Genomic DNA, 23,816 nt, shown 5'->3' with positions numbered 1-23,816 from the left:
AAATCCTGGAATATCATGGGAAAGTCGGGAATGTGTTGAATCCTCTGGAGAAGTCCTTTTGAACTTAAAGCTGTTCTCGGGCGTGTCTATTTGCGTCTTTATTTAGACGCTCATTTCCAACTCAAAATCCAAGCAAATTTCTTTAATTGAAAACAGCATGTGTGAACCTTGTCTAATGTCCTGCTCCCAAAATTTTCCTGACCTTCTTTCAACCTTCACATGAAAACTAGAAGTCTACTTTCACCCTCAAGCTAACCAGCACATAGCTGCGATAACATTGCTCGAGGCTTTTGATTTGAAGGTTAGAAGTGTCGGCAGAAGTTCACCATCAGTGTTGTGTTGGCTCCACTGAAGCATCCATCCATTCAGTCCACAGCAACTTTGACCTCCATTACACCTTCATTGTTCTCAGAGGCAGCTGTCCTGTCAGCAGGGCAGCACCTGAGGAGCTCAGAGGACAGCAGCACGACTAATTGTCTTCACCAGGCTGAAAAATTTACCGGAAGGACAAAAAATAGTTCACAAGTAGGCTCCAAGGCTAGATCAATCATCAAAGTAGTTAAGAAGTTCACAACACGTAGACGGACATCAACAACAGCATGGAGCATAAAAACACACATTGGACATAACATGTCTGTTTGGATCATTATATATATATAGATAGATAGATAGATAGATAGATAGATAGATAGATAGATAGATAGATAGATAGATAGATAGATAGATAGATAGAGTAGCATTTAGTAGTGTAGTCGCTGCATTGCAATCTCCTCGCCTCACTCTCAGTGTAAAGGAGAAACAACAGTGGTGAAACACACGCGAAAAGGCCCCAGCTAAAGTCAGTGTTTAGTTTGTCTGTTCTGGGCTGCCGTAGAAACGTAGAAGGCGTTTCAACATGGCCGACTCCATGGAAGAGGACCAGCTCCCACTGTAGAATATAAAAGGCTCATTTTAAAGTAACAAAAACAAAAATATCCCTACTTTCAGATGATTATACACCATGAAAACAGAGTTATGCATATTATATTCCATGTTATGTTCTTAAAATAAAGCCTTGCTAATCTTTCAATCCTCGAGTCTCGAAGGTCAAACATGCTTCATAACATGACCGTGTATTGTTGCGTGCACGTTGCATGTTGCGTCTGTGCTGTGGTGAACCTGTGAGCAAACTCTCACATTAACGTTAACAGTAGAGTTCTCTGTTGTTATTTTTCAAGAAATGTATCAGTTTAGTAAGTTAGTATTTTATTAGCAAAATGTTAGGCTTCTATATAGTTATATCCTGGCACTCATTTTTTAAAAATTGTTATTAATGACTGGCAAATGGTTTTACCATAGTAATAGTTACATCAACAATAGTCATAGGCTTGGACTGGATAGCTTTCTCTCTCTCTCTTTCTCTCCATCTCTCTCTCTCTCTCACTCTCTCTCACTCTCTCTCTTTTTCCAAAAGCTTAGTTTTCTTTGATTTAAAATGGTGTGTATGGAGGGCTAAAACTAAGAGAAAAAGGAGGCTTCCAAATTTATGAGGGGCCGTTCAAGACATTATTCATTCTGGCCCTCTCACACACATATATTCTCCTCTCACACACATAACGGCCCCTCATACAAATGATCATGGACATGCACAGCATCATATATAAATCTAAACTTGTAGACTTTTTCAATTGATCCTAAATGTATATGTTTTGTCACAGTGAAGTGAGTTGCAGTGTGTTGTTGAAGCTGAGAGCTGTGCAGCAGAAAATCCAGCGTGCACTCATACAACAGACGCTATGGTAGCAGTGTGAAACTCTCAAATGAAATCAACTTTGAGCTTTCAGTGTAAAGTAAATGCACCCTCATTGATGATACACTGCACACTACAACACACCAAACACACTCACTCTTGTCCTTCACGTAGGATGGCGAGCGTAACACAAGTAGAGTGATTGGACACTTATTCCACACTGTTGACACTGTCATCAAATACCACCCACCCACCCGACCTCCCCCTCTCTTTCTCTCACTCGCTCCAGCAGCAGAGTGGTCGCTGTTTGAAGGAAGACACCTGTATTTATCCATTAGCTTTTAGTGCAGAGGAAATGTCACTGAGTCAGTGGAAGGAGTTCCAGTGTCGCAGCATGGGGCTGACCAAGACGACACACATGCACACACACACACAAAACAGTGGCTGTGACCTTTTAGCTCTCCTGGAAGTGTTTAAAAGGCTTTAACACAAAGGAAACAGGGCGAGCTGGAGTTGTTAACCTGCACTCTGAGACAGGAGAGAGGAATAACGTGCTCACTCTGCTGTGTCTAATCAGCTACTTTTGGCCTAAAAGGAGCTGGCCTGGTCTTATTGGCCTCCTGTCTGAGAGATGAGAACATCTGTTAATCTCACGTCTTTGTGTTAAAGGAGAACTTCCATATTTTTCATCTCTATTCTCCCATGTTTTGTGTCTCCATGATGGGGACAACAAGTTTTGAAATTGGTCCAGTATAGTAAGCACAAAACTGGCTGGATCCCAACATATAAAAATATAAAAAGTAACACGGGACTCACACAGGAGGTGGAACGGCCGCGGAACGGCAGCGGAACGGTCCTTTGCCCGGCGTCAACTCACACCAGACGCGGATCAGCCGCGGAACGGCAGCGGAGCGAGCCGGCCGTATTCACGCGAGATCACGCGAGAATCCTGGACATACCCGAGACCCCGCGATAAACAATGTATAAAGAAAACAACAACAACAAACAGCAGACTTTGCTTCTCCGACGTGGAGGAGATTATAAAAAACATCTGTTGTGTCATAAATGATTGTGTGATGTTCCACTTCAACAATTAGTCTCTCGTTGAGACCCTTTGATCGATCTTTGATCACCTGGTGCCACCGGTCATGACGTAACGTTGATGTGAAGTTGTAAAAAGCTACATGAACTGAGTATTGTGTTTTATTTTGAAAGGGGGCGGAAGTTTATTACGTTGATTCAAGGCCCGGTTTCCTGTCTGGTGCGCAGTGCTCTGTTGAAATTTACGAGGTTCAGCCGCGGCTCGCGGAAGAAATAGAAATCCTGCGGAAAGCTCGCGCCGTGGCGCGGAGAGCCGCTTCTGGGACGCTTCTGATCCGCGCCCGGTGTGAGTGCTCTCATTGACTAGACTGGATTCTATTTGCTACGGTGACCGCGGCGGTACCGTTCCGCTTCCGTTCCGTCCGGCCGTGTGATGCCAGGGCTACGGGACTCACACCGAACGCGGAACAGAAGCGGAACGGAAGCGGAACGGTACTTTGCCCGGTGGTCAACTCACACAGACGCGGATCAGCCGCGGAACGGCAGCGGAGCGAGCCGGCCGTATTCACGCGAGATCACGAGATCACGCGAGAATCCTGGACATACCCGAGACCCCGCGATAAACAGTGTATAAAGAAAACAACAACAACAAACAGCTGACTTTGCTTCTCCGACGTGGAGGAGATTATAAAAAGCATCTGTTGTGTCATAAATGATTGTGTGTTGTTCCACTTCAACAATTAGTCTCTCGTTGAGACCCTTTGATCGATCTTTGATCACCTGGTGCCACCGGTCATGACGTCACGTTGATGTGAAGTTGTAAAAAGCTACATGAACTGAGTATTGTGTTTTATTTTGAAAGGGGGCGGAAGTTTATTATGTTGATTCTCTGTCGGATTTCCTGTCTGGTGCGCAGTGCTCTGTTGAAATTTACGAGGTTTAGCCGCGGCTCGCGGAAGAAATAGAAATCCTGCGGAAAGCTCGCGCCGTGGCGCGGAGAGCCGCTTCTGGGACGCTTCTGTTCCGCGTCTGAACCGCGCCCGGTGTGAGTGCTCTCATTGACTAGACTGGATTCTATTTGCTACGGTGACCGCGGCGGTACCGTTCCGCTTCCGTTCCGCTTCCGTTCCGCGTCCGGTGTGAGTTGGCCTAGTTGGCCTTCAGTTGGCCTTTAGACTATTGTGCTCAACCACACCCTCTCTGCTCCAACAATATGCGGCTGTCCTGCAGCCCGCGTCAATCTGCACAGTGCAGCTTGAGCTGGCTGGAAGTCAGACACAGAAACAGCATAGAGAATCAGGTAGATTTTCAAAATAAAACATCCTGTGAACTGCGTAGCATATTTACATATTTAGAAGCACATAAACCAGGAGAAATGGCAGAAAATCTGTGCAGCTAAACAAAGTCTGGTGGGCAAAATGCTTCTGAAACGCTCCTGGTGGGGTTTGAAGTTGGGTGATGGATGGACCAAAACAGCGTCGCAGCTGTCAGAGATGTGCCCGCTGGGGTTTCGCAATTAAGCTCACAAATGAACACAGAATTAATTCTTGCTGAACAACAGGAGCAGCCACTATATATTTGGCAACCTGCTAGCTGGGCAGAAGATCTAACACACAATAAAAGACGAGTGTGAAGCTTTAATCTTTGGCGTGGAAGACTTCCAGAGCTGCAGGGGGGACAAATGGGAGCTGTGGAGGCCCAGGAGAGAGAGTCAACCTGGGGGGGCTGTGTGGATAGAGAAGGGCTTTACACACACCTTAACACTTTCATATTCACACACACTTGATTAAACAAAGTCCCGCAGCATTGTCCAGCCTCACACACACACACACACACACACACACACACACACACACACGCATGAAGACACAGTTTTAAGGGTCAAACTGTGTGCATGTATGAAGCAGCTGTTTCTTTGATCACTGAACAGCAGTCACCATTTCCTCTCTCTCTCTTCCTTTCTTTTTTTGCATCTGTCCCTTCATCACCTCTCCAACTCCTCCTCCTTCTCCGTCTCTTCCACTTCTTTTCCAGCTTCTCCTTTTCATCTCCTTCCCCTTTCTCTCTTCATCCTCTTCACTCTTCTTACTTTTCATTCTCAAGTTTTTTCATCCTTCCTAATACCTTCCCTCTTTTTCATCCCTCCTTACTTTATTCTTTTCATATTATTCCATCCTCATTTGATGGGTGGATGGAGAGTTGAGTAGAGTAGCCTTATGTTCTTCTATGTATGTCCTCTATATAGTTTTATATATTAGACAAAAATAACAAACAAAAATGTTCAAAAATTCAAGACATAAGGTAAATTGAGAATAAGACACTAAACATGTTGGAGGTCTTTTGAATTTTCAATTAATAATAAAATATTAATAAAATAATCCAAATGCTAAAAAGGAAGCCAACATGCCATAACATGAATTAAAAATGTTCTGTTTCATCTTTTTTTTTTTTATTTCAAATTAATCTTGCAAAAAATCTAATCCAAACAGAAACAAATCAAAATGAAACATAGAATTGAAAGAGAGGAGAGCCCACTGTGATTTAAAGGACAGGGAGTCTGTGTTTTAAACAGGAGGAGAGAGAGCGACAGACAGAGGAGAGGAGCACGAGATCCTGGAGGTTAACAAGGCATGCTGGGAGCTATGTGTCATGGCTGACATGACAAGCTTGACCTTGGAGCAGGGCGGAACGCCTCCTCCTTTCCTACTCCCCTCTTGTCATCCGCCCCTCCTCCACCTCCCTCTCTTCTCTTTCTCCCTGAGCTCCAGCGTCTCTCTTTCTCATTCCCTCAGCCACAACAGTTGAGTTATAGGCCTAGCCTGTGTGTGTGTGTGTGTGTGTGTGTGTGTATTTAAGATGAACTAGAATTAGCCCAATCTGCACAGTGGTTTATTATGAGACAGTTCATTATTATCATTTCATTCATACTAAGTAATATTTCAGTGATGTGCAGAATACTGGACCATTGTGCAGCTCATGACTTAGATCAGGTGCCAGTGCAGGAGGTCGTGTGTCCTTTATCAAGGTGGAAAGTGAGGGTGTGGAGGTCCAACTCTAATACAGGAAAACTGAGTTTGTATCAAGTGTAAACCCACCACTACAAGGATTTTGAAGCCTTGGGTTTGACATTATGGACCTTGCCATCTTGTTTTTGCCGAACCAGAAAGCATGTCTAGTTTGGAGCATTGAGCTGATGGGTGGCGCATTGCGAGTTGAGCTACGCTCAGTCTTGATTCCATTTCAAAGCGGGAAAAGATGACAACCTGCCTAGTGATAAGCTCATAGTACAGTTAATCAGTACACAAAACATTTGTTTCTGGAAACATTTGAGGAGAGAAATAGTCAATGCAATAACAGAATCCTAGTTTTACAGTTTGATTTGAGTTTTGTGAGCCTGGTTGCGCTGGATAAACTCACTGAGAATGACTTCTCAATCAGAAAGTAACCATGGCCTAAAGCAAACCATTTGTTATTGTTTCCTTTTACTCTAAACGGGACCATAATTTACAAAATGAACATAATGCTAACTAACACTAACGACTGAGAGCATAAAGTGTTTACTGAGGTCATAAATTAAGTCATTGTCTCACTTTGTTGCAACCAAGTGTGATGCTCCCCAGTGGACATTAAAAAGAATGCAGGTTTATGACACTAATGGCCATGTATAGATATTTGCCTTTATAACATAATCCTGGGTGGCATTCATGGTCTGCAGCTGCTTTTAGGCTACAGAGACACTTTGGTTGGGGAAAGATTGTGATTTGATTAAATGTCATAATGAGCCCATCTTTATGCTGACTAATATTTCCCAACCTTAACCAAGAGCTTTGAGTTAACCATGAAAAATAACCATGAAAACATTCATCATGCCGGGAGGGGCTGTTGTATAAAGATAAATGAAAAACATTTCCAGTGAGCAGACACGTTCATTAAAGATTTCCTCATTATGTTAAAATTGTAGTACAGTCATTATTACATTTCTTTCAAAAGACATTTAAGCAAATTAGTGTCTAAATATAATTGAAAGTCAGGTCACATCATACATCACAGCAAATGACCCAAGAAAATCTTGGGTAATGAAGGGAAAGTCAGTCAGCATTGTCTTTATTTATCTTTAAGTGCCACTTGCATACACAGTGGCTGCTGTTCAAAACACAGGTTCTGTTTAGTGTGTTTATTATTATTCTATTCTATTATTATATTAGTGTCCAGAGAAATTTTAAATACGTTTGAGTATGAAAACTTGTTGAATCCTGACGATCACGAGAGGCTTGCAACTTCTACACCCAACATCACAGCTGGGTGTGGTCTTTTGTACTTGTGACCACACCCACCTTATGATGTAATGTGGTACTATGGTGCAACGCTACATCACAGCTGCACAAAGTGGTGAAAAATGTTCTCACCATTAATTGGCAGTACAAGCCAGATTATGAAGTGTTAAATGATTGAAATAAAATAAAAGCATTATGTTCTGTTCAGATGTGAATTCCCATGTAAATATGTAAACATATAAATATATATGCCTTCCTGTGGCTTCACTATTTTTTTGGACACTGTAGTCAATCTACAAATCCACCACTAGTACTAAATACTAGTACTAAAAGCACTAAATATGACTCACTGTTCCTTAAAGATTTTTGACCTACATTGTTTTTGTATCAGAATCATAGGTCTCATGTAGAGGACGTCATATGATGTACAGTGTCAGGCCCCTCTCAAACAAACTTAAAATGGACTTGAACATGGTGACAGCCAATCAGAATATATCATATCTCACATGTATCTGTTGTATAACTGGCTCCTCTTTCCTGTTGTGCTGTTTTGTTTCGGTCCTGCACGCTGCTGGGTGTCATGTGAAATTGAACCGAGAGCGAGAGGGAGAGAGAGCAGCGTTCGTGTGGACACATCAGTCAGCCTTTTTGCCCAATCACAGTGAAGCATCAATTATGTTTTAATTAAGTTCAATTAAGTTTTTTATCACTTTAACGTTTGAGAGGGATAATCAACAAGCGCGCTGTGTATTGGCCTTCTGTCAGCAGTAGTGTGTGCATGTGTGTGATATAAAGCTGTACACAGTCATTATGTTGAGCTGTCAGCAGTGTGTGTGAGCAGGTTAATTGGAACATGAAGCACAATGTTAACCAGGATTAATCAATGTAATTATACACAGTGTAATTACAGGGTTTTTTTTATTGGTGCGCTCAGCCTCTCCTCATGAATGTTTCTGATGGCTGTAGTATTATTGTTCTGTTTTTAACCAAATTAGTATTTTTGTCTAATGCTGTTTTCTTGCGGAACACTGTGATGAAGTGGTGTTTGAGTGTGTGAGTGTGTGTGTGTAAGTGTGTGAGTGTGTCCATGTGTGTAATTCATTAATTAGGATGTTTTCCCAGAGATTAGCTCAGTGGTAAGCTCTGTTACCTTTAGTCGCTTCATTCATTAGTGCAGAAACATTCATTAACCCGGCCGCTAATGAAAAGCCACCCTTAATTGGCAATGGAGAGATAAGAGCTAAATGAAAACACTAAATATGGGGGGCAGGTGTGTGTGTGTGTGTGTGTGTGTGTGTGTGTGTGTGTGTCTGTGTGTGTGTGTCTGTGTCTGTCTGTGTGTGCAGCGTGTGTGTGTCTCCATTAATTCTCTAGATAACAAGAAGACCCAATAAACCTTTATTAGCTACTTAACCAGGACAGTTAGTCTGATAATACGGATCAACACAGAAACCTCCTGTGATGAGCTAACGGACCACACACGCACACACACACACACACACACACACACACACACACGCACACACACACACTCTCTCTCTCTAATAACAGTCTTTGCAGAACCCCTGCTACACACACATACACACACACACACATGTAGTAATAGTCGTCTACCAATGACACGCATGTACACCAGTCAGCTTTTATAAAATCTTGTTTCATCAGTACATGTACGTCTGTGTGCTCATGATTCTTCTAATATTTGCATGAACACACACTGTCAGTACATATCACGGCTGCACTGTGATTGTAGCCTATAGTTGTGTTTAACATAAAAAATGCAGACCATACACACATACACACACACCGTCCCGGTGGTCCACAGTACTGATGCTTCACTCTCATAAACTCAGCTGTTTGTCTCTGTCTCTCCTCAGCTGGGACGACCACTGAGCCCTCCCCTCCGGCCCCGCCTCCTCCTGAGGCTGCACCAATAGAAACAAAGGCTCCTGAAGAGGAACTGGACGTTACGGACGATGACATCACAGCAGGTAACGTCATAAAAAACGCAATCATTAGATTTTGTTTCGAGATGTAGAAGTGTGTCTTTTTTTTTTTCTTAGAGGAGTGTTGATGTTTTTTTTCTCTGTTTCTGGTTGCAATAGTCGAGAGTGTGTAGAGAGCAAATTGGTGCACATTGGCCAAAATGCAATCTCAGAACGCATCAGCTAAAGATCATCTGCCTTCATGTGTAAATATGTGATTATAGGATAAATTTGTCTTTCTCATCATTCTTCAGTATTAAGTTGCTGATCATACTGCAGAGGAAGTCAGAATATTCCCGGGCTACACCTAAAGCCCCAAAACACTGACTGCTGTTGTCACACAGTAGCCCATTGGTTCTGGCATTGTTCATGACATGACCACCGGCGCTATTTTGTCCGTGCTGGAGAGGCTGTGACTGTAATATCTGCCGTTAGCGCCAACATATTTTGTTCCGGGGTGGGTGGGTGGGTTGGACATGGTGAGGAGATGGACTTCACACAAGTTGCTGTAAAACATTTGAGTGTGTATTCAGGTACAAAATGAAGGGATGGTTTACGTCAGTGACCTGTGGAGCCTCATCTGGTTTCACATCAGACACATTAATAAGTCATTTTCCATTTATGTGAAGATGAATTTTGGAGTCTCTGCTCTGGTGACTCTGAATGTGTGTGTGCATGTGTGTGTGAAAACACAATCGCTGTCACGCAGTCCATGTCTAATGCCAGTGTAGTGTGACCTGTGTGGTGTTAAAAGCAGTTTGGTGTTTAGTGCACACACATGATCTCTCTTTCTCTCTCTCTCTCTCTCTCTCTCTCTCTCTCTCTGTCACACACACACACACACACACGATAATACGACTGACACCTGCCCTGCAGCACAGGTAGAAAACACACACAGACACAAAGACACACAGCCACTTTCCAGTCCATTTATCTTTTGTCACATATCCCTGAAAGTTTAACTGTGACAGACAGGCAGACAGAAACACACACACCAGTGTTAATTTCGTCAGACGAGACGAGACGAAATACGTTCGTCAACGAGCCTTTTTCCCTTGACGAAGACGAGACGATGATGAGACGATACAATGTTCTAAAAACACTGAGGAAAAATGTGCCAATGTGCGTTTTTGTTGACGAATAAAAACGAGATGAAAATGTCATGCAAGAACAAAAACGTACTTCTTTTACTGTAGCAACGTCAGGGCCACACGTTTGAGATCCTCTTGCTGCTCTCACACCTGTGGCTTGAAAACGAACAGCATGCAGGAGAAACACGGCGTACGGACAGCGCAATCTAGAGCATGAAACGGGCCTTAGAAGTCAGGCCCAATAGAATTCGACCCGAGCCCAGCCCAGCCCGTTTTGATTGACAGCTTTTTAGAGCCGGAACCCGTTTGCAGCCCGACGTTATTAAAATGTGTGCATATGGCATAACAGTCAAGAATGAGTCTAGCCTCCCCATTTGTGCTAAACACTGACAGTGATGAATTCATCTTAATTTTAACATTTTAGTAGATGCAACTGGCATAAAATCAATTTATTTATATTGAAATTTAACAATTGCATGTAGAAGATGACAGAACATGTCATAATAGGGTGTCCTGGCTATTAGTAGATTAAAAAATGAAATCAAGTGCATATTAAATGTGTATTGAAACAACAGACAAGACACTTAGCAAAGTTGCACTGAAGATGAATTCATTCAATTCAATTCAATCAAGACAATTAATCAATATGTTAGCTGTGGAACACAAGTGAACTGGAATTAATAAACAAAAAAATAATAATTCCTGAAATAAATAGAAAAATAGAAAAACATAGAAAAATGTTTTGACGAAAATGTTTGAACTAAATAACCCTGTGTTCACGTTGACTAAAACTAGACAAAATTAAACTTTTTAGTCGACAAAATAGGACGAACAAAATGATTTGTGAAAGACTAAAAGTGACTAAGACTAAGAATGAACTTTGACACAAGACTAAGACTAAATTGAAAAATGGGTGACAAAATTAACACTGACACACACACACACACACACACACACACACACACACACACACAGACGGTCAGAACACACACACACAGACAGACAGAAACACACACAGACAGGTCGAGTCATCTGTGGTATTTTCATTCAAAATTTTGTCTTTTTAAGTATTTCCATTGTTCTCTCTTGCTCTCAGTGTTGGTGCCTGTAACTTTGCTTTTTCACTCACTCCTCCTGCAGCACTCATCATCATCATCTCTTTACTATAAGGGGTTCAAAAATCCCAGAGGAATATAATATATATATATATATATATATATATAATAGGATATATATATATATATATAGAATTTTTTTTTTTTTTTTTTTTTTTACCCCTCGAAAACTGTCTCACTGTCTCTTCACTGTCTTTCCTTCCTCCTCCCTCCATCCTTCTCTTAGACCAGTCAATATCGCAGATGTGTCTGACAATTTATCATTCCTCATAGCTCATTTTTCTCCTATTGACAGCAGTGTTTTTTCATTCAGTCTCTGCAGTATTCAATCTGTTAGCAGACGCACAGCCTGAATCTTCTCTGCTGTGCAGGAAAAACTCATCAGAACTTTTAGGCTCCCTTTGTCTTTTGTTTCACTCTCTTTCTCTTCCATCCTTCCTTCCTTTCCTCATATTTTCTTTTGTCTTTTTCCATAATTTGTATTGAATGAGGATGCACTGTTTTAGTATTGGTGTTTTGGATGATGGTTTGAAATCATATCCAAATTTAGAATTTCAGCTTTTTTTCTGCAATGTCCATCATGCAGAAAAAAACATAACATGAGGGATTCACAGGTAAATGATGCATGCATGTAATCCAGCACAATGTTAATTGTCTCATTGATATCCACCTCACTGTTCACCATTCACTCTCTTTACACCATTTCAGTGAAACAGTCCTACTGCAGCTGCGAAACTGAACAAGTCATCGATTATCAAACTTTTGTTGATTAATTTTCTGCTTTTAGTCTTTTATTTACCTGATTAACTGATTGGTCAGTCGATAGAAAGGTGATAGACAACAAGTTTTACAACCGTTAAGGTCAAAAGAGGAAAGAGGAGGGAGAGTGTGAGAGAGAAAAGATGGGAGGAACAAAAAAGGAGGGAAAGTGGCAGGAGGAGAGAACAGGGGAGAGGAAAGAGGAGACAAGAGGAAACAAAAGGGGAGGAGATTAGAAGAGGAGACAAAGGGAAAAAGACAGAGATGTTGACAGCAACAAAATCACATGGCTGCAGGCTGTTACCACGGCGATAGACCCATCACCTCAGTCTACTGTCTTTTTTATCACATAAACACACACACACACACACTCACACTCACGCATAGTTCAGTCCAGGATGCGCAGGTGACAACAGTTGTTGTTGTTCGGTGCCACAGCTGCAAAGCCTCCCAGATCAGAGCTCACAGGGGATGTCATTAGGATCCACTGCACCCTCCTCCACACACACACACATACACACACACACACACACACACACACACACACACACACACATCTACGCACATCTACGCACATACAACTCTCTCTCTCTTTAACACACACTTCAATTTTGTTAATTGAATCACCATTGGCATAACATTTTCAGGAAGCATGTTGCTAAAGCATCAGCACAAACAAAGTAAATAATACATGAAAAACACAAATGATGGACCGAAAGCCACAAAAACAACACGACTGTCTGTGTGTCACAGTTTAGAAAGGTTTTGTATATTTTCAGTCCAGCAGGTGAAACCCTAAACACAGAACAGTTTTGTCATTTTAGAAAATAATCCATGAACATTCAGTGTAGCTTTGCTGCTGTAATTTCATCTTTTCTACAGTGATGCAGCTCTCTGTAGTCATGGAGGTCCATCCATCGATGATGAGAGTATCCTGGTCTGCATCCTTTGCTTGTTTATCCAGGACATAATACCTGGAATATTTCAATATGTGCTCCTCGTACAGGAACAGCACACTGACTGATGCATTGTATACCTATGCTAAGCACCATTCGGAACAAATCCAGGTACTGTTAGACCTCTAATAAAAAGTAGTTCTCCATCCTCCTACGTAAAGAGTCAGAATACATTCTTCCTCTGTGAGGGGAGACTTTGGGGGTAAATTTGTTTCAAATATCTGGCAAATATTGTATAAGGAAAAAAACTGTCTCATCTTCCTCTGGTTAGACAGAGAACAGGTTTTCTGTGTCCAGTGTGAAGCTGTGATATAGTAACTGATCTTTCTCTCATCAGAGCTTTTTAATAACAATAATCGCTGCTTTATTGTATTTTTCCTGGTGCTAGATTAGTCTGTTAGCAGAAAATAAAGTCAAAAATAGAATATGTGAAATATTATGAGAAGATTTTCTCTTTTCCTCTGTTTGTCAGTATCTTTATGTTGTGTTATATTGTTGTGTGTAAGCAGTCATACTTTCCTCCATTTTCTGTGATAACGAGTTAATTTCATTTGTTTCCTCGAGAATCAACTTATTTGCATCATTGTTTCGAAATAAATAATGTTATCCTAAGATGATGGGATAATTTTCTCGAGATCTCAACAACATGATTCATTTGAGATCTCAAGAAAAAAGGAGAATCTATAATATTAAATCATTACAACTGCAGCATTCTCCTGTTCCTCTGACATTGCTACACTGAATGATGTTTCCTGCAATTATTTAATATACTGGAATTATCTCTGGAAAATAAAGTTTTGTTATTTTGAGATCTCAAGGAAATGTATTATTCTGACAAAATGACACAAATAATTGGAGATATTAAGAAAACAAATGAAACTAACTCGTTATCGGAGTAAATAAAATGTGTGAATGTGTGATCGTAGTTCAGGCCATGATAACTGCTGACTGCAGTGTCCAACACAAAATCTGTGCAGCTGCATGCCATCCATGTGGAACAGTAATGTGGCTCCACACTGGAGGGAAAACTGAGGGAGCATCTCATCTCTGGCTCTGATGGAGGAGCTGACCCCAGGGAGGTCAGGGGTCCCTGCTGGACACCCTCCTCCCTCACACACACACACTCATTTTTTCTGTGGTGTGGAGCATTTTGTCTCCTTCAGGATTCAGAGCACAGCAGACATCATCAGCTTAGTCGAAAACATGCAAAATGAAACTGTGGATGTATGATTGCAGGAGCAGTACTTTCCATTCGACAGCAGCTCCTTGACGTGTTCTTTGGTAGGAAAGGAGTGAAAGCAGTGTTTTTGTGAGGCGTCCACAGCAGCACAGAGGTCAGAGGTCAAAGGTCAAGCTGACCCTCACCTCTCTGTGTCATTAGCCCAGTTGTGATTTGGTTAGCTGAAACGCTAGCCTCCCCTGCTAATCTAATATCGGAGCCTGGAGGTCATTTGGGTCAGATCACATTTCTCCTCACAACAGATTGGACTTATGGAGAGATAAATGGTCAGAGCTGCGACTGTGAACACTCTGATTGTTTCTGATGATTGTGTCTCTTCTGTTTGACGCAGCCAGGGACCCAGCTGCTGTATGGGAATATTATTGTATTACAGACAGAAGAGTGAAGTTATTGTCCAAATGTTATTAATGTACAGGAATGTATTTGTGGCGGCTCTGGTACAGAAACAGAGAAGAGAACAAAACTTTCAATCATCAGTCTCTACGTGGTTGTTGTTGATGCGTGAGGCCTGATGCCTCTCCTCATCCCCAAGGAGAGGAAGAGAGGGTGCTGTGACATTATCAGGTCAAACTGTTTATAAAAATCCATGCAGCATTGTGAGAATACAGTCATTTCATACACAAGACTACCCACCAATGTCCAGCCACACACACAAACACACACACACACACAGATACACACCTGTCTTTTGGTTGAATGGACAGTGTGATAATGTGCACATGAAAGAGGGGGATGGGCAAAGCGTGTGTATGTGTGTGTGTCAGGGTTTATGAATGTGTCACAAAGATAAAGCACTGGCCTTGGGTGTGTGTGTGTGTGTGTGTGTGTGTGTGTGGGTGTGGGTGGGTGTGGGTGTGTGTGTGGATGAAGAGTCACGGAGACGGATGGAAATGACCGTATACTGACAGGATTTCTGGGTCACTGTCCGATTGGCTGTTTGACTGAAGGAACAAAAGCGTTCACTCATTGGCTGACGCTAGTTCTAACAAGCTGATTGATCGCTTAACTATCAACAGCTCCCAGTTAAAAGCCATTCACAGGCAAGTACTCAGAGTGTGATTGTGAGTGAGTAAAAAGTCCTTTAGGTCAGGAGCAGCTCAGGTGATGCATGCATTCTAAACAGTCTGTGTAAACACAAATGTTCAGTTCAGTCCTCTCAACATAAAGATACTGTATGCTTAACATACATGCATAGTTTTGTTAGACCAAAGCAAATAATAGTAATTCCTTTAAGAGTCATTGTAACTGACCAAATAATATTAATGATAATGATCATCAATTTAATCAGTTTAGTTTAGTTGTCAGATATAAATCATACAGGTACAGTCAGAGTAAAATGTATTTCTGTAAACTGCTACAAATGTAAAAGGACAGTGATAAAAATCTAAAATGTAATAAATAATAACAGTTATTATGGAAGTAATCCGAGTAAATACGTAAGTGAAAAATAAAATGTGTAATATATAAAATAATCTTAGTGAAACTAAAAAGTAGTAAATAATAATGTCTAATGATAGTCAATAAATAATAATAACAATAATTATGATGATAGTGATCATTGTGAAGCTTAGTTTTCATACTTCACTCTATGAAGTACTCTATCTTATATTTATATAGGTTGATTAAAGAGACAGTAAGGAGAAGAAGTAGTGACGATAGAAATAACAAAAATGTTGGTGAGACTGTGAACATTATTTTACTTTTAATTCTACTGTGTCTGGTGTCTTAAATATACCAACATGTCACTTTGTGCATCTGCCTCTTAAACACTGTAATAGAGCTCCATCAATGTTTCTGCCTCTTCTTCACTGTATCTCTATTTCTTCCGAACACTCTGAATCACTCTGCTCTCCACCTCCTTCTCTCTGTTTCCTATGTCTGCAGCGATTCAGTTCAGGAAAATGTTCAGTCCTGATGTTCTCAGATAATTCGACTTTTCACAGCAGAGATCTGCGTGTTGTTTCTAATCCGGTTGGATTAACTGTCAGACAACATGAATTGATCCTCAGACTCGACACAACAAACTTATTTCTCAGCAGTCTTACAGAGACGCAACTGTCTGTTAAAGTTGTATTTCATGCCATTTTTATATGAAAAGGGGCTCCTCTCCTCCTCTACCAAAATGATAAGGACGTGTTGCCAAAGAAGTAGATGTTTGCGTTCTGAGAAGTCCAATTAAATATCCTATAATATCGTATCGATAACTTTGATCATTTTGAATTTCTGAATGCAACCAAGTTATTAATCCACTGATCACTTCAATACTTCTGACAGTCGTTTTCCTGATCAACAAAGAGTTGATCCAAATGTCTTCAATAACTACTTGATAAATCTGTCTCCTTGATATATTACAATTCTGAGGTTAGTTTTTTATTGTCTGTAACTTGAGATAAGATAAGACAGACTTTATTGATCCCACACCGAAGTGAGTTCATTCAGCCACGTCTCTGTGATGCTGCACACTCGATACTCCCTCTGTAGCTTGGTTAGCTCCTCCATCTTACTGGGGAGAGAGTTTACATTCACCATGATAACAGATGGTAGGCATGGTTCCTACCGGCTTTTCCGCTTCTGGTGCTTAGATCCAGCTCTGGATCCATTGTCTACTTCTCTTCACTTTAGAAGGGATCTCTAGTCGGTCCACAGAGAACAGCTGTTCTCAAGTGTAAACAAGAGAGCCATGGCTTCTTTGGAACGGGAAACCGATGTATTATGAAGTAGTAAAGGCAAATCACTACTCTCCATAGTTTGGTCACAAAACAGGTGGAGATCGGTGTCGAAACCACACAAAAAGTACTAAAAACTACAAATACTAAAAAAGTACTACAAATACTGCGTAAACACAGAGTAGAGTTCAGAGCTACTGTACTTTACTGAGTAAGCACATAACATGAACTTTTTATACAAAGCAACAAGCTTCGTGAAATACACAGTAAATCAAAACATAAACTCATAAGAGTTCATAAGAAGAGTTAATGAAGAGAGAAGACAGTAAGTAAAAGAAATCTTGATCTCACTTCTCACTACCTCTTTCTGTTTCCCAATGTAAATGATTAGATTCAATTTGAAGGATTCAAATGTTCCCTGTAGGTTGTAGTTTCTGTTGATGCATTGATATAATAGAGTCAGCTTTGAAATATCTCTGAAATTAATAATAATCTGTAATCTAAGTCTGATAATGTGGCCCTGCTGGATTTATATGAATGTTTTAATTGTGCTGTAAGATGTTATTGTCTCTTATCATCTTCCATAGTTCAGCAGCTCCCCACCTGTCTGCGTGACGGGAAGATAATTTTCTTTTTCCCTCTCTCTCTCTCTGAGTTGTAATGCTTTTCATTTGGCTGGGTTGAAATCTAATTCTGTCAGATGGCTTTGATTCATCTGTGAGCGAGAGGAGAGTGTGACTAAGCTGTGGTGGCTTTAATAAAAATAATTCCTTCTTTATGAACAAATGGTGTGATGGAGGCCCCCAAACTGTCCCTGCATTAGGGAAATTAACATCCAGAGCCATTTTTCAGACCGCTCCATTAACGGCATGAATGTGACAGCCGCAGAGTGCCGAAAATATTGGTTGTATTAAAAACCTGTCAGACTGTAAATTAAACTGCGAATCAAACACATAACAGATAACAGAGGATAGAAAAATAAGACCTCAGTGTTCAATATTACCAATGTGAGCCCTCATACAGTAGTACTGATTGCAAGAAAGTTAATGTGATTGGGGGTTGATGTTGCTGTAGAAAAACCCTCTTACATGTTTTTATACTGCATCTGTCCTGCATCACTACTGTACTGAGTCAAAATTATGGCTCTGTAGAAATGATAAAAAATTATGCCATAGTAAGCAAGTCAGAATTTTGATTTAATACTCGTTATTTAGTACTAATATATATGCAGTAAAGTTTACATGCATGTACTGTAATTGTTGAAATGTAGGATCCTTTCCAAAATAAGACAGTAGAGAATATATTGTCTATTGAAGAAAGCGTCCACCACCATCCTAAAAAAAGTTCCTACATGTTTATATTACAGGGATGGGAAGTGCTGCCAGATTTCTGCAGATATTTAAAAAAGCAAGCAGCAAAATTCACTTTTTTTTACTTCTTGCATGTCTGTGTAGTTTTAGATGCTCAGTGTGACATTACGTGTTTTTGGACCAAATAGTTCTAGGGACTTGGGGACCTCCCCCAAGAATTATACCAACATTCGTACCACTTCAAAACGAAAGTGAAGTGAAGTGACGAAAGCTGGCCAGCTGGTGGCATAGCAACGTCACTTGATCGCAACGTACGTCTAACGTCCATTTGTCCGTGTTTTGTTCAAGTTTTTCAGGCTACTGTCTGCATGGCTTTACTCAGGCTTTTAAAAACCCTGCTTGCTGGTGCTGCATTAGCTAATGTGCTCCACCAATTAATGTACACGTATGAAAATCATGGTACTTGTGCTGGGAGAGCTAGAAATATCCCTTAAAATGTCATTCAATGAACTACAATCAATCGTAGTTATTGCAGTGCGGACACAATATGGAAGGAACTATGAAAAAGTTCCTCCGGTCCAAAACCACCTATAGTCTCTACAAATTACTGTTGTAGCTGGCGAGCCAACCGCTAACATGCTAGCAAGCTGGAAACATGCTTGCATTAGTCAGTCACAATAGCTCTCTCCATTCAGTACTAGGGATGGGAATTAAAAAGATTTTTATGATTCAGATTCCATTATCGATTCTGCTTAACGATTCGATTCTTTATCGATTCTCATTTGGGGAAAAAAGGAGAACAAACAGTTTGATCAGCATCAACTTTGTTTAATTAGAAGTATCACGACCTTACAAAACCAACAGCGAGGTCAAAAGAGGCCCACAGCCTAGTAACGCGTTACTTACCAGAGTTACCTTCCGTAGTAACTGCAGAGGTGGTCATAGCCTGGCTGCTGCCGCTAGGTTGAGATTCATCTCCAGTCCGAAGCATGTCAAAAACATGACATTCATTTAAAAATATCGCATGTTGTGTGCACAAATGTTTCTGCATGTTTATCGCGTTCCTTCCTGTTACGACCATATTAAGGGGTATGAAAGAAGTAGCATAAAAACCAGATTTTAACGGTTATTAAACAAAAGTAGTTTATTAAATGAAAGTTTTTAGATTGTTTTAACAAAAGGAGGTGAGGCAAACTAAGGGAACTAAGGGCGAGCAAGTGCTGATAAACGAACAAACAAATATAACAAAAAGAGAACTCTAAACAGAGCCTATGTTATCTTACTGGAAAACCAAAACGAGAAAGAAAACCTCACTAACTAAGTCTATCTCTAGATAACAAAAACACATCAAAATCAGCACTCTTAATCTAATGGGGTTAACAGAAATCTTCTATGTGTAATCAGTAGCTATAAACTAAACTAAACCCTGCCCAGTCCCAATAAACCAAACACAAACCTCCAGTTACAAAACACAAACAAACGAGTATCCTCAGACACATGCGAACAACAAACGAGTATCATTAGATACATACAAACGAGGCGAGCTCAAATACACAAACAACAAGTGAAGCCGCCACGATGCTCGGGCGGCTGTGGTTTAAATGCCTGGTGATGCTGCTGCGGGGGCGCTCTCATTGGCGGCGCAGGAATGATGCCGCACCAATCCTGGCCCTGTACAGCTGACGACATGTTGTCCCCGCCTCCATCAGTTTGGGGCCAACCAGGGACCAGGAACCGCACACCTGCATTTACCTATTGGGAACAAAAAAAACACTACCCACACACATCCGTGGGTTGAGACGTCGGCAGCCGTAACACCTCCCGACGCTGTTATCTCCACTTTGCAATGATTGCAAGTCGTCCTGTTGCCATCTTTTTTGGTAAAATGCAGCTGAACTTTGGAGCCACCGAGTGGGTGACATTGTTTACTACTAATTGCACTGCACGTGCATACTTGCGTAAGTTATGTGGCGTAATTAGTCGTGCTTGCTGGAATCGAGCGTGCGTAACTTCTTGCGGAAGTTACGTGACGTAATTCGAGCTTTCTGGAATTGATAAGAGAATCGTTAGATAAACTGCCAAACGATTCCATAGAACTGAAACACACGGAATCACATGTGCTCACTTAGCAACTTAGTGAGCTTGCTAACTGCCGTTAGCCTGGCCGCTAACGAGGCAATAAGTTCATACAGTTTATACACAGAAGGTTCACACCATCGACTCCTGTCTCATGACTTCCTGTAAACCATTCATCTTTTGAGGAGCAGTTTATACTAAGACAGAAAAGAATTCAAACTCAATGGTGCAACACAGTTAATAAATGACGGTAGCTTCCTCCATTCTGGACTCCGTGGTTCTCTGTTTGCTTAAAGGTCAACACTGTCGGACGGCCTGCTCTTGTTAAAGGACAATAATCCATCTAAAAAACTGATGGGTGATTAGCAGACATGTGCAGTTAAAGGACGAATAAAAGGGGCCGTTTGGTCCGCTCAGGATCTGTCTCTTATAAAGTTGGATCCAGTTTGTCGGTTGTATCTCATGCGGATGCCCCCTGACCTCCATCCACCCTCCACCCCCACCACCCCCCCTCTCATTCGGTCTAATTGAAGCGTTTCCAGCGAGCGCAGATAGCTCCTCCGTCTGTGTCTTAAGATGGTAAAATACACTTAACCTTCAGATGGACTCGGGACGGTTGGAAGGGCAGCCACTGTTTCAGGACTCAAATCTTTTTTCTCTATCAACTTAATTGTGTTTTTCAATTATTTCCCCAGATTTTCTGTCTCCTGACATTTGCTGTAAGGACAGTGTTCCCCCCCCCCCCCTCGTGTCCTCCTTCACCTACAGCACCAGTGCTCTTTTGTTTTAAGAACTTTGTCTCTTCCAGAGAACTTTAAAGGCTTGTCTCAGGCTTCAGGCTGCGTTCAGAGTTTGACATTTAACTCTCATTCACCTGCTTGTTTTTCACTTCTTGTATATTCCTCTATATTTATTTTCTTCACCTTTTTGACTCAATCTTTTCTCTCACAGCGTTTTACAATCTACCGTTCACTTTCTCCTCCTCCTTCCTTCGTTCTCACATCAGTTTCCTGCTGGTATTGATCTCCCTCCCTCAGACCCTAGTGATCAGGTTTTACCAGTCTCCCATTGATTACCAATGGAGGCAGAGTTGAGGTGCATCATGGGAAGGTAGTGGGGCTGCAGCTCAGGAGGGGATGGGGGGATTGTTGGTTTGATTTCCACAGATACTGAAAACCAGATTATGAACGTTTTTTAATATAACAGAGATATAAATATATACGCAGTTTTTGTTTTAGACCTTTCTCTGTTTATTTTTATATATGTCCATATTTCAGTTAGGGCTGGGGGTTAATTCATACTATTATGTAATACAATTATAATTATTAATTATTTCTTAATGTATTTCAGTGCTATTGCATTGTCATCCAAGCTTGACTTAGAATAAAAATATTCTCTATATGAATACATTTAATATAAATGTAATTCCTATTTCAGCTGCACAGGCTATCTGCCACATTATGATGAACCAAATGATGGAAACAATTTTATGATGCATTTACTGACCTGATCTTTCATCAGTTGTTTCCTCACTTAAATTCCGGTTTACATACAGTTTAACTCTTAATATTACAAATAATACAAACTGAAGTTGTGAAGAAAGAAAGGAGATTAATAAATATCCATAATTCATAACAGCACCACAAACTGCAGCATCTTAAATGACCGTTATTGCAGGCTGCATTAGTTTATAGGTGTACTGAATTATCTGTATAAAAAGGTACCTTTCTTTTACACATAGTATATATACAGGATTCATAAGCATTATATAAACATTTAATAAGTGGCTATTAACACTTAGAATGTAAGAAAATACATATAACTGTGGATTAAGGCTTGTCTCATGGTAAAATGTCTTCATAAATTTCTAACTGTCGACAAATACTGAACATAAAAAAAAACATTTAAAAGAACATTTATTAAATAATTTTTTATTTGTGTTTAATAATTTGCATACTGCTATAAATGCCACATATTGGGACTAATAAAGTTCTGCACTGTGCGAATTCAGTTTCCTTCATGCATTTTTAAATACTCAACATATAATAATGAGAAGAATTTTAAACCATATCAATCATCAGGATCATGCTTGTTTTAAAGAGGAATTTTGGATCATGAAAAAATAAGAAAATACATCCAGTGTACCATGTACAGAAACCACAGCCGTGTTATGGAGCACTGGAGTGTATCAGGGCCTGCATATAAAACCTGAAATCGTTTCTCCTCATGAAATGGACTTTAGCATCAGTTCAGTCACAGCACGGGAAACTTTATGAATCTAAAAAAGTACACACTGTATTTGTACAAAAAATAAGAGTCATTATTTTATTTCAATTGTAACTAAATTAAATAGTGAGGATAAATGAAGAGCTTTTATTGTCTGCATGACAAGTTAATTGGTCGAGAGCTGACCCCAAGTGTGTGTGTGTTGGTGTGTGTGGGCGTGTGTGTGTGCTGCTATATTGATTACTGCCTCACCCTCCAGCTCTTTGTTTTTCTTTCTTATAAATAAAAAAAAAAATCTAAACATAAAGCAAACATTAAATTATAAAAAATACATAGAATATGCATGAATAAATATAAGTCATGCATTCATAAAGATGTTGATAATATATAGACTATATGTCATATACTTTCACGTAAAGGTGAACGAGTTCTTCATGTTCTTCCTCTGCTCGGTAACATTTGAGTTTTTCTCCTTTTTCATGACACGTCCATATTTTTACAGTGATTGCATGAACTCCACAGGTTGTTGCATTACACCATCCTGCCTTTTTTAATAGATTCTTTCCTTTATGGATAATGTCATTTCAGCCAGAAAGCCTTTTTATCCTGATCCATCTTTGTTTTTTATGAAGATTTAGCCAAGCCGAGGCGAGCAGAGAGGGGAGCTCATCTGTCCCCCTCTTTTACTTTATTGGGTTATGTTAGGGAGCAGGTTGGCCAACAAATAGGATTTAGATACAATGTCATTATAATAGATCTGCCGGTCGTGAAGGAAGCAGATCGATAGGCTTCAAAAATCAATCAGGCCGTATGCACGAATCGAGATGCAGCAGGTACACAGACAGGAAGTGATGCTACCCGATGGCTGTTCTCAGAAAACCTCACGTCTCGCAGACGAGGAGTTCAGGGCATCTGAAAGTCTGCCTGAGTCCTGTTTTTATTTTGGACCTTTCTCCTAGAATTTAAAATAAAGTTCTGAGTTTGAATCTGTGAAAACATTCCAGCATGCTCCAGCAGTGAAATATTTAAAACACATCAGTGAGACAAAACCACAAAAACTTATTTTATTTTTCTTGTGAGGGGATTTTTCTGATATTTTGGTGACAGATCCAGCTCCACCAATCAGAAGGTTAAGACAAGCCTTTAAATATGTAGGGAAATAAATTCCAATAAGCGCTCGCCACTGCTTGTGAAGCTTGTTTCTGTGAGCGCCTGCTGACAATTGAATTCAGATGAACGCATCAGCGTTTTGATCAGCCCTCTCCTCGACTTTTATCTGGTTTGTGACAGCTGGACAGCTAGAGGACAGCGTTTAGGAGATCTTAGTGAGTAAATCAAAAAGAGGCTG

At 40.5% G+C, this 23,816-nt stretch overlaps 1 protein-coding gene across 2 annotated transcripts in view; it reads left to right on the top strand.

Annotated features, from left to right (window-relative positions):
- Positions 1–23,816, top strand: part of wdr7 (WD repeat domain 7) — a 110,838-nt gene that overhangs the window by 50,645 nt on the left and 36,377 nt on the right. For both annotated transcript variants that reach the window (XM_027277032.1, XM_027277033.1), the window contains exon 22: positions 8,922–9,035. In XM_027277032.1, the coding sequence (XP_027132833.1) occupies positions 8,922–9,035 (114 nt within the window). The remainder of the gene's footprint in view (positions 1–8,921; positions 9,036–23,816) is intronic.

The sequence above is a fragment of the Larimichthys crocea genome, unplaced genomic scaffold (assembly GCF_000972845.2).
Source record: "Larimichthys crocea isolate SSNF unplaced genomic scaffold, L_crocea_2.0 scaffold82, whole genome shotgun sequence".
In the NCBI taxonomy this organism is placed as follows: domain Eukaryota; kingdom Metazoa; phylum Chordata; class Actinopteri; family Sciaenidae; genus Larimichthys; species Larimichthys crocea.
This window is presented reverse-complemented; position numbering and strand designations above follow the sequence as displayed.